Source organism: Charadrius vociferus, unplaced genomic scaffold (assembly GCF_000708025.1).
Source record: "Charadrius vociferus isolate BGI_N301 unplaced genomic scaffold, ASM70802v2 scaffold1511, whole genome shotgun sequence".
Classification (NCBI taxonomy): domain Eukaryota; kingdom Metazoa; phylum Chordata; class Aves; order Charadriiformes; family Charadriidae; genus Charadrius; species Charadrius vociferus.
This window is the reverse complement of record NW_009646686.1, coordinates 155,677-166,947: the sequence shown is the minus strand read 5'-3', so window position 1 is coordinate 166,947 and position 11,271 is coordinate 155,677. Positions and strand designations below refer to the sequence as shown.

Below are 11,271 nucleotides of genomic sequence, written 5' to 3'. Positions count from 1 at the left end.
TGTACAGAATTGCTTACTGATGTTAATGGTCTCCGTCTCTCTAGCGTGTTGCCTGTTGACAAATATGTATTTTTGTACAGTACGTCTTGTTGCCTTTCGGGGAATATTTCGTCTGTGGCTATTGAATTATGAACTGGAAATCTGCAAATGTTCTTCGAGACTGAGGAATTAGCACGACAAGAGACTCTTGGGCTCCTTCGTGCAGCAGGACCTGACATGCAAATGATTTTTTTAATTGGGGGAGATGACATTACAGTGCTTATGCCTGAAAGATTATTTGCTGACGGAACCCAGCCTGGCTTGCCTCGACTATGAAATTTTAGAGATGTTGGTTTATTTTGTGATTTGTATTGGCTCCCTTGTTTTATAGCCGGAACAACTGCCCTTGCTGATACCCACAGATTTGTCAGGCTCTGTAGCTGCTTTCTCATCAGGTGCTGCAGAGCAATCTCTGCTCTTCCAGAAATGTCACTATTCAGAGATCCACTGCTTATCACTGCTGCAATAATTTTGGAGACTCTGAGAAAGTCTAGACAAGCAGAAGTGATTTCCATAGTGAGTACAAATAAAATTTTTCTGAAGAACTAATTTTTTTTTAATATTTATTTTATACTCTGAAATGCGCTTGCATTGGCAGAATGCCTAGGAAACTGCTTTCCCAAAGCAGGGTTTAGAGTGGAACGACGAATGCCAATATGAAGCCTTTTGGTCAAGGAGATTATGAAATGCATCTTCCCCAAAATAAATATTTTGGGATGACGTTCACTGGAGCCCTGCTTGGTTGCAAGAAGGGTTCAGAACAGAACTGACTCGAGTTGTATCATAGTTTCAGGATGACTTCTTGAAATGCTCTTAATATTCTCTGCTATGATCATACCGTCTGGAAAATGTCTGTGTCCTCCAAGGCTTAGCCAAGAGCTTGTGAACGTCTGAGATCACTTGGGTCAGGTCTTTCAGACTGGCTTCACAAAGGGCTCCGACGTACGCGTGTGTGTGTCGGAGTGATTCCCTGGGGATCCCCATGGACAGGTTCTGCTCAAAAGTGTGGGTTTTGCGGAGGTTGTGGTTTGTAGGGGAATCCTGACCGGGAAAGAGGTGACAGGATGAAAGCACAAGCCAGAAACATGAACGTTTCTTGTGGTGCTGGGTCAAGCCAGAGCACATCTGAGGCTTGCAGGCAGTGACAGCCAGATCGTGTCTGCGCTAACCAGAATCGTTGCCCTCACGCTGCATTTTCTGGTTTGCCCTGGTCTGGGAGCTGGGACTTGGAATAGCAAAAGCCAGAACATGCACGTTCAGCCCTGTAATAGGGATGTGGGATGGAGACAGGGTACAGTTCTGGTGGTGTGAAAGAAGGGCAGATGAGCTTTCCTACCTGAGCTGATAGGGAAGCATTTCTGTGATGGTCTGTTAAGACAAACTGTACTATGAACCATACTGCTGCCTAACGAATGTCTCATTAGGAAAGGCTTGTCAGGCTGAAAAGAGGATGGGTGAGATGGCTTCAAAATAAGCAGTGTTCGCTGCAGTCTCTTGATTTCATCTTAATGCAAATCTGGAATATTTCTGAAAAGGCCCAAATCTGCTTTTCACCTTTCAGTGGGTTATACGGATTCTGCTAGAGCTGTCGGACCTTGAAAGCTGTTAACCCCAGGAGGGCTGATGCTCAGAGACCCACATCTCTGAAAAAAATCCATGGGTTCTCATGTCCGTGGGGCAGGTGTTATGTTGTGGGACACAGGAATCTTTGAAAGAGGATTGTTGGTGAGAGTGAGCTTGGGGCTGGAGCTGGTGGAGCCCACTGGTCTCCCAGCAGTTGGCTGTGTTGGGAAGCGGTCGTCGTTGGCTCGCTGTGAACCTCTGCTGCTCTCTCCGTACTACCGAGACGGTGCCGAAGACGTGAGGATGTTATGAAAGGTACTAAATGCTTTGCTCGAGCATTTTGTTTTCTGGGGGCTGAGGCGGAATCCAAATGGTCAGAGCACACACTGCGATCCTCTAATTGGCAGAGGAGTCTTGGCAGGATCGCGCTGGCGTGATCGCTGCTCGTATCGCTGCTGAAAATGCAGGGAAACCTCTGTTCCTCCAGTCGGCTCTTGCTGCGTGAGTCTGGCCAAAAATAGTAAGGAAACATCGTTCCCCTCCAGTTCCCTAAGAGGGTGTTGAACTACGTTGTGTAACAAAGTTGTTCTAATGAAGTTGTTCTAATGCTCTCTGGAGTTTTCCGTACGGAGACGGATACAGTCATACTCAGAGTCCTTCATTTTTCCTGTTCTGTGGTTGAAATAGAGATGCAGCGAACATGGTGATTTGTTCTAACCGTTTCGGCGCGTACATTCCCAGGCCCTGCTGAATCATCTGAACTTGTGCCTGAGCATAATCGCTCACTGTCAGCTGCGTCCTGGGATCAGAGCGGCATGGCTGGTGCCCAGGATATTTTGCTAAGGTCTACAAAAGCGGTAGCACTTTTCTGGGAGTCCAAGTGTAAGCATAACAAAACTTACAGGCTGGTGGATTTTATTTTTTTTTTTTTTTTCCTAGTTAGCCCATGGGATCTAGAATCTCAGTAGCTGCAAAGAGGAGAAGATTTGCTGCTATTTTTGTGGGCATTTTCCTGGATCTGGGAGAACTGGCAGCCTAGCAGTAAAACTTACTGGCCTGCTGGGTGTTTGGCTCCAGACGGCAGGATGCACATGTATGTACGATCCAGAGCGATACGTTGCTCTGCTGCTACTTTTCTACCCCCCCATCGCTTTTCTGGGGAGCTGATTGCTCCGTCCAAGGCAGGGGTGACACTTTGCTGGTGTCGCAGTGACACTGGGGCTTTGAGGGGAAAAAAAACGAAGACGGGTCCTGGTGTGCGCAGCGCTGCCGAAATCGGCCTTACTCGCTGCCCCTGGTGCTCCCACCAAGGCAGTGCTCCAAGCCTGGCGTCTGCAGTGACAGCTTGTTCCACTTACCGCTTTCCTGGTTTTCCATTTAAATGCTGCTCTGAGGCTGTAACACCCTGTGCCCACTGGTTGCCTTGGGAAGTGGTGTTGCCGTTCCCGTGAGCTCCTCCCTCGTCAGCCCTGTTCTATAATTACTGATGTTCCCGAAACCAGATCCTTCCACGTGTCCTGCTCAGGTTCGGCGGGACAAGGGATCCGTAAGCAAACCAAGTGCCCCGGAGTAAAGCGCGAGAGAACTTCAGGAATTTCGGAAAGTATCAGCTTACAGTGGTTCGGTGGGTTCTCTGAGCTACCAACCTCCTTGCCTTTGGGATGGTAAAGGGAAAGGAGAATATATCCCGGACGGCTTCTCTGGTGCTTGCAGAGAAGAAGCAGGGAAGTGGAAGCTGGCGCTTGTGGAGCAGTGGTGGAGGCTGCTGGAGGAGCGCAGATCGGAGATGCCGGGCTGGGCAGTGGGTCCCTACCGGGAGACGGGAGCAAGCCCATGGGTTGAGAGTCCCCTGTGGACACTTACCCATCTCTGCGGCCCTGTGCGGGCTGCTCTGTGCCTCTTCCAGCAGCGCGTGTGTCAGGTTTGCAGCCGTGTTCCCAAAGCAGTGCCACAGCTTCACAGCCACCTCCGCTGTGCCCTGGCTGCGGTGGGGATGATCCTCTCTCCTACCACACTTAATGATCTTCTCAAATAGCAACGCTTCTATGCTGTTTCCAGCTCTGAGAAGTCCCAGTGGTGTCACCTTTCTGGTACCTGCTGGTTTCCTGGCTGTGGTCCTCGTTCCAGCGGGTCAGACCCACGTGCCCCGTCTGCCCCTGGCTGCTCTGGGCTGTCCTGAGTTGACAGCTGAACACAAATATCGGTCAGCAGTTGCCAGGATGAGATGTGCCAGTTTATTTGGTGAAAGTCATCCTGGAAATGCTTCGTATAGGAATGTACAACAGGAGAAGATGGTCACAAGCAGTGTGGTGTGCTGACCTGGGGCCGGGGAGGCCAGACTTGCGAGCGTGACTGCAAACAGGTGTCAAAATCCATAATATGGGAATAAACAATGACGCTTGGCACCGATGTATTCCTCTGCGCTTCCAAAACATGCCGTCTCTGTGAGCTAATGCAGCGAGGAAAGCATCAGGAAGGAAACGCTGTAAAAGTTCTGGGTTTGTTTTTTTGGGGTGGGTTGGTTGGTTGTTTTTTTTTTTGGATGATGAAGGAAATGAAAGTATGGGGGTTGACAGGATTTGCTGAAGGTTATGAAGCGGGACTTCAGATAAGAGCTAACATCTGGTCAGCTCTTCTCTGTCCGCCCTGCTGTTACCCGCTCTGCAAAAGGCAGCCGTGGAGCCCGGCTCATCAGAGGCTGAAGAAGACAGGGAGTCCCTCCACTGGAAGGGTGTGTGGGGATCATTCCTGTAGAAGCGTTAACCCTCTCCTGGTATCTGCCGTCTCAAGATTTCAGAGCACACCTGACGTGTGCTTGGAGCCGCTGGAGCCAGGGACATCTACAGCTCCTGGAGGATGAATTGAAAGAGAAGAGCAGCCTGGCAGACCCCCCTTTTGCACGTGGGTGTGAGTTCATTGCCCAAAGTCTGATTTGCTTCTGCGATACCTCTTACTGTCTGAAGAAACCCAGCACAGGTGAGACAGCGGGAAGTTTCTTCTGGAGCAAAATACTGTGACATGGTTTGGGGGACAGCATCAATTGCGGTACGAAAAGAGAAGAATCCGGCGGGTTTTGTAACCTTTTTAACTCTTTTTTTCCCCTCCTTCAGCGTCCAGGAAGTGGGTGAGTTAAAACACGCAATAGATGTGTGATTCATTTTGGCAAGCCTGGCTGCTCAAGGCAAGAGAGGGAATCTCCTGCACCCTCTGTCACATGTTCCTGAGTAATTAGCAGCAACACGGTAATAGCAGCTCTGGCAGCACCCTGCTGCTTAGGCGGCTGGGCTCGTGCTTGGGGAAAGGCAGATAGCCTGCACGGAGCAGCGCTGGAGAGAGGATCACGGGACTGGATTGGGGCACGGTACGATGGCTGAGCAGATGCTTCAAGGGGAAAATCTGGCCCTGTGTGTCCGCGCTGGCCGGGGCTGCATGGAAGGGCTCTTCCTTGCTCGCTCTAGTAGTTTATTTCTGCGTGTAGCCTGCCTTGCGGCCAAGACTTTGAGTAAAGGAGGAAGCACTTGGGTAGTAAGTGCTGCTGAGATCTCATTAGCTAATGAGGGGGTGTGTTGTTCTTTCAGGAACAAAAACAAACATGTTTTCCATGTTTGTCTCTGCTGTTTTGTGCACTTAGTTACCTTTCCTGTATTGCAGCATCTGCTTAGCTCTTGTTCAGCTTTCCTTAGTAGTAGCTGACATGGAGGAGGAGGAACAGAAACTGGTACTTGACCAGCAGATATCGGAAGCAGTGACACAACCCAAAGGACGTCTGCAAATGATGGCAAACGAGCGACAATCACCTTTTATTTCTATGGATTCAGTTCAGTTCTTGTTTGTGGATTCAGTATGTGCTGCGTGTCACAGACAGCGCTGCCGTACAGAGGGCTGAGTTCTCATCTCACCCCTTCCGAAAGGATTCCCTTCTGTTGACTGTGAATTTGGCTAATATTTTTGTGCAGAGGAATAAAAACGGAAGCCAGAAATGCTCCCATGGTCAACTGGTTTCCTTTTGCAATTCCTGGTGACGTCTTTTATGGTAATGTGAACAACTGCTTTGAGCGGATCAACTCCATGACTTGGCCTTTGGGAGGTTTGGACCTTTTTTTGGCACTTTGCCACTCCAGGCTGCAATGAAGACTTGGTCAATCCCATCTGTATAAATATATTAGAAACAAATGTACGCTCTCCTGGAGGTGAACGGGGACAGGCATCCTCTTTCCACCATTGTGAGGACACCGAAATTACCTCTTGTTTGAGCTCACCACCAGTGAACCTACACCTGGTTTAAAGATGAGGTCCTTCTAATTACGAGCACTTCCTCGCTCTTATTTTGCGGCTGTCTGGCTGCCAGCACCCCGGTGTCTGTGTCGAAATGCACGTCCCCTTTTTGTGACGCTTCGCTCTGCGTGCGGGACTTGAATACTGGTCAGAAACTGGAATTGTCCATCCGTGTCACCCTTCCTGCGCACGAACCGTGGGGAAATGGGCACTTCCTCGCTGGTTTGTCAGCTTCTGCTTCTCTAAACTTGGCTCCCAGGTTTACGTGCTAATCAGCGGTGAGGAGCTCTCGGGCTGAAAGGGTACAAGCTGTAGGTTGATGAACTGGAGGCTTGGATTCTGGTTAGCTCCGGAGAAGTACTGCCTTCTTGCAGGGGGTCCACGCTCAAGATTTGCATCCTTTTAACTTTTACTACTGGTTTTTGTTGGTGGGGTTTTTTTTGTTTTTTTTTCAATCCTCCTCTCATTGTGTCATGTCTCTCCCCTCCCCGTTCCCGCCGTATGGTTTAGCTTGGCATAGATGCCAGCTCCTCCTTCTAGTAAAGATAAACCCGTTGCCCCTGCTGTTCGCAGCGTGGGAGCGGGGCAGCCAGCAGGCATCTGCCCAAGCCCGCAGCCAGCAAACAAACCCACCCTCCGCCGGCTGCAGGCTCCGGGGAGGCAGGCTGCTGTCTCAGCCAGGGTTGCCAAAGCTCCTTGAAACGGGGATTGAGGCAAGGGCAGAGCAATGCATGAGGCGCGTGCCCTCTCGCTCGTTCCCATCCTGTGGGAAGAGGAAGGGAAACAGCTTTGCCAGATTCTCTGGAGAAGCTTAGGAAGGAATTTACGGTCCCCGTCCTTGTTTCCATCCTGTCTTTCCATCGCTGCCCTGTGACAGCTGCCGAACGGAAAAAGGGGGTGGTTATGCCGGGCGGGAATCTCTGCCCTTCTCCCTGCAGCTTGAAGCTTGTGCGCCGTGCTCCGGCGGGTGGCTTTTTAGCCAAGGAGGGGAAAGTTGATTTATCCCTCCTCTCTGCCCGCTTGGCAGCGGGACCTGGAGGCACCAAGCAGATGGGGAGGTCCTGGGGTTGAGAAGGGTCCTTTGGCCATCCTCTGCCATTCACGCAGCCGTCCCCAGTGCCATCCCACAAGGACGCAGGGCTGCGACACCCCTGCCCACGGCCGTGCTGGCAGGGCAGGTCCCTCCTCGCGCTCAGAGGGACAGAGTTTGGACAAATCTCTGGGGAGCTCCGGCTTCTCTGGATGAATCACGGGGCTCGCAAGGGAATGGAGGAGCGTGTGTGAAACCTCGGCAAATCTCCGCAGTCTCTGCGTGGGGTTGGGTTTGGCTGCCACGCCGCTGCCCCCGGCCCCGAGGGGAGGACTTGGGGGTCCACATCTCTCCGCGGGCCATGCCGAGCCGGCACGCTCCGCGCCGGGGTGCGCAGGCACAGCCCGTGCCCTGCCTTTCATCCAGGCGGCGGCTGCCTTGGCCTTTCATCTGCCGAAGGCAGGGGGTGCAGCCTCCCGTGTGAAATCCATCCCTCTTTCCCCCTCCTCTCCCTCTCTCTCTGTTGTTTAGAAAACAGGGGAATGGCTAAGGGAAAGGCAGGTGTGCAAACAGCTCTCGCAGCTTCCCTCTGCCCAGGCCCCTGTACTCTTGGCCTGCAAGGAGGTGTGAAAACAATACATTCAGACCTTTCTGGTAGAAGCTTTTCTCTCTCTGGCTCTCCAGCTGCTCTCAAAGGGTGGGATCTGAACCCTTATCCTTACCATAATGCCTGCGTCGACATGGGGAGCCTTAGCTGGAGCCCGGCGTTGCATCTCGCCCTCTGCTTTCCCTCCACACCAAGCACAGTTTGGGGGTTTCTTTGGTGGCTTTCAGGGAGCGAACTGCATGTCACAAAGTCACTGCCACCCCGAGATTACACGGCCCTGAGTAGACCTGGCGGACGGAGGACAGAGGGATGCAGCTGCAGGAATGTGCCTATGTTATTCCAACAGCAACACGCCGTGAGGCTGCTGGGGCGAAGCAGAGGGCTACATCTACAGTGGTTTTAAAGGAAGTGGTCTGTGCTGGGTGCCAGAGACAAAGGAGAGCTAATAAGAAGCTCATTAAGCTGCTGCTGGATGTGTTTTCCACCATAGACTAGTTTCTCCTGCCACAAGCTTCCCCCACTAACTGCTGTTCCAGGCAAAAGCATTTTCCTGATGTTTGTACATTCATTTATATATATAGCCTTCAAAACGATTGAGCTCGTTACCCTCCATCTCTGATGAATAGGTTTTCCTGCCTGTGTGCCATGTCCCACCGCGCGGGATGTGTGAGAGGAGGCCAAGGATAACACAGCCCTTCAATGGTCCCTTAGTGCTGCTGCGGAGGCACGGGAAGGGAGTGCTCTGCCCTCCTCTGAGCACTTCTCTGCCTGCTCCTGCTGTAAAGGAGAGCAGGGCAGCCGTGCTTGATAGTTGCCCTTAACGTACCTCTCCTTGAAACAGAGCCATCTCTCCTGCAGTCTGAATTCCCAGCATGGAAGGGAAAAGCAAAGCCCGCTCGCCCAGTGGAGACCCAGACTCCAGTGCAGCACCAGCTCTGGGGTGCGTGTCCTGGTTTGGGCTAAGCTGGCCGCTAAAACAAACGATAGATGCTCTCTAACTTCTCCTGTGGTCCTGGCTTTGCAACAGGTTTGTGTTCAACCTCCTGCTTGCAGGTTTTGTCCTGTCCTTCGGCTGCTCGCTTGATCTCGCAGGGAGCTCTGACCTTGCTTGACGCTGACGGCTTTCCAGCAAGTCCAAGGAGCTGGCTGCGGCTCAGGTTCACAGTGCTGGGCATGAGGGTCTGCTGCGGGAGGGAAAGTGAGCCCGGGGAGTCCTGGACCACTGCTGCCCTCCCCCAGCAAGCCCTGTGCCCTAGCGTGGGCTTGGGCACGGGTCGCAGACTGTCCTGATGCTTGGGGGTTGCCCTCATGTAAGTCCCCGGCAAGTAACTTACTCGCTTCGCTCTAATGCGGCTTGAAAATGCCTCATCAGTTTAACTTGTGCCTGCAAATTGAGGCTTTCCTGGTGGAAGCTGGATTTCGGTGACTTTGCTGATAGATATTTTTGCACTTAGAAGTACCTCCCTTAAGGAAGTGGGTGCAACTCTGCATAAACTGGGCTCGAGATATTAATTACTCAAGCAAGAGTCAGTTTAGGAATCAAGATCTGGAGGTAAACGAGCATCGGGATGTTGCAGCAGGAGCTGGACACTCAGGCGAGATCCGGCATGGTTGGGAGGGAGGTGGGAACGGCTCTGCGATGGTCGTGGTACCGGCGACGCATTTCTTGCACGGCTGGAGTTTTTTGTGGGCTGTTTGGGATGGACTAAGGCAAACAAGGAGCGGAAGCGTGCGGGGGGAGGATGGGGCCGTCCCTCCCACAGGAAACCCAGGATTAAGACACTAGCTGGATTGTGCGGCCGTCGTGATCACGCTGCTGGACCCCGTGGCTGAGCACGGCCCGGCAGCTGCGCGGAGCAACACAACACGTTCAACCCAGCGGCTCTTGGCAGAGGAGCCGGGGCCAGTTACAACACGACGAGTGAAAATAAACACAAACGCTGTAACTGGCAGCGTTGTAACGGGAAGGAGTGTGAGCACGGGGGCCGGCAGGAAGCCATCGGTCTTGCAGATGGCTCGCACGGGCCGAAGGCTTTCAGCCATCGCCTGCTGCTGCACCGAGCCCTGCTCCCCCACCATCTCCCACCCATGGGCACGAAGCCACTGCACCCTGATCTGCCGCTGCCCTCAATCCGAGCTCTGCCTTGGCTGGGTGGGGATGGAGGGTGAAGCCAGCCCTACCTTAATCTTTCTGGTGGTGTCGGCTCTGTCAAACCCCAGCCGTGGCTACCACCGTGACGTCCCAGGGTGCTAGCGGCTCTGGGGGACGTTGTCTGGGACAGTGTTTCTGCTATGGGACTTGCAAGCTGGGGAGCCCGGGTCCCTGGGTAGTGCCTGGGCTGGTTTGTGGTCTGGGCTCTGTCTACTGGACTTTAAATACAATTTCACTGAGCTTTTGCTTCCTTGAGTCCTACGGAGCGTTTATACCAGGGTGCAAAGTGACCTTTAAAAGGCTCCGGGTTCTGGTTGTCTCCCTGGATGAGGAGAGAAAGCAGAGCAGGACTAGCGCGGTTACACGCCGCCCTGCTGCTGAGATGCTCTGTGTGGGCGTTCAGAGCTGACACGGCGCCTTTCTCCCTCTGTCCCGCAGGCTAGCAGGAACAGCCTGGTAGGGTCCATCTCGGATAGACACGGATGATGCCAGAGCTATGACAGGGATTGCAGTCTTGGCACTGAGGGGTGATCAATTATGGAACAACTACAGGAGGAAGTACCTGAGGTCAGGGAAGAGGAGGAGGAAGAGGAAAAGGCAGTGACAGTGGCAAGCGGAGCCTCGGACTCGAGTGGAGGACCAGACAGCTCGCTGCCTTCGAGCAGCTACACAGGTGAGTGGGGCCATGGGGGCTCATCTGTCCCTGGAGTATCCGGGCATCCATGTCCTCCGGGCAGCGTGCTCAGCTGCAAGGGCAGAGGACCTGCCTGTGAATGGATTTTGGCTAGTTTTAATCTCTTCCTCTTGTGAAATAATGCATTGAGAGCCAAGTTATGGAGAGGCTTATTTCTTCCTCTGCGGTCACTGCACACCCATTAGCAGCAGGATGGGAGATGGAAATTAAAAGGACAGGCAGGTAACATTGTGCCCCAGATGAGAAGGAGGATTCTCAGGGTGCCTGAGAACACTTCCGTGACCGCTTCTTGAAGTCCTTGGTGCAAACTGATTGTAGGAGCTGGAGGAGAAGGCTTGCTGCTGCTGAAGAAGCTCCTCCAGAGCCCTGGGTTTTGCAGATGGGCAGCCCTGTGCCAGCCGCCTGCCAATTGGGGATTATAAAATTTGCTGGTTGGGTTTCATTGCCTGGATGTGAATGCCAGAGGGAAGGAATCAGCACTGATGTGGAGTCTCTCAGCTGCTGGGCGCGCTGGGGTCACTCTTGGCTCTCTGCGTGGCATCTGCCTGCAGACAGTGCCTGATCTCAGCGGTTAACTGCCCGGTTGCAATGCCAGTGGCAGGCTGGGACAGTGCTGGAACTCTCTCGTCAGCCCATGGCTGGAGGAGTTGGGCACGACGCTGGGTTTGCAGCTGCTACATGAAAGGACGTATCCCTTTGTGTGTTTGCAGACCTTTCGCAGAGCTCCTCTCCATCCCTGTCGGACCAACTGCAGATGGGCTGCGAGGAGGCAGCCTTGGGAGCACTGAACGTGGAGTGCAGGGTCTGCGGAGACAAAGCCTCTGGGTTTCACTATGGCGTGCATGCCTGCGAGGGCTGCAAGGTACGTATGCCCTGGGGAGGGCTGGGTTCAGCAACGCCAAGCAGAGTTT

The 11,271-nt window shown here is 53.1% G+C and overlaps 1 protein-coding gene across 2 annotated transcripts in view; it reads left to right on the top strand.

Annotated features, from left to right (window-relative positions):
* The window catches only part of PPARD (peroxisome proliferator-activated receptor delta), a 16,530-nt gene that overhangs the window by 904 nt on the left and 4,355 nt on the right, over positions 1-11,271 (top strand). The window contains exons 2-3 of one of the 2 annotated variants that reach the window (XM_009889258.1): positions 10,105-10,339; positions 11,071-11,222. In XM_009889258.1, the coding sequence (XP_009887560.1) occupies positions 10,204-10,339; positions 11,071-11,222 (288 nt within the window). In that variant the 5' untranslated portion in view covers positions 10,105-10,203. Of the gene's footprint in view, positions 1-10,104; positions 10,340-11,070; positions 11,223-11,271 lie in introns of those variants that run through there. The other variant, XM_009889266.1, reaches the window with a different exon arrangement.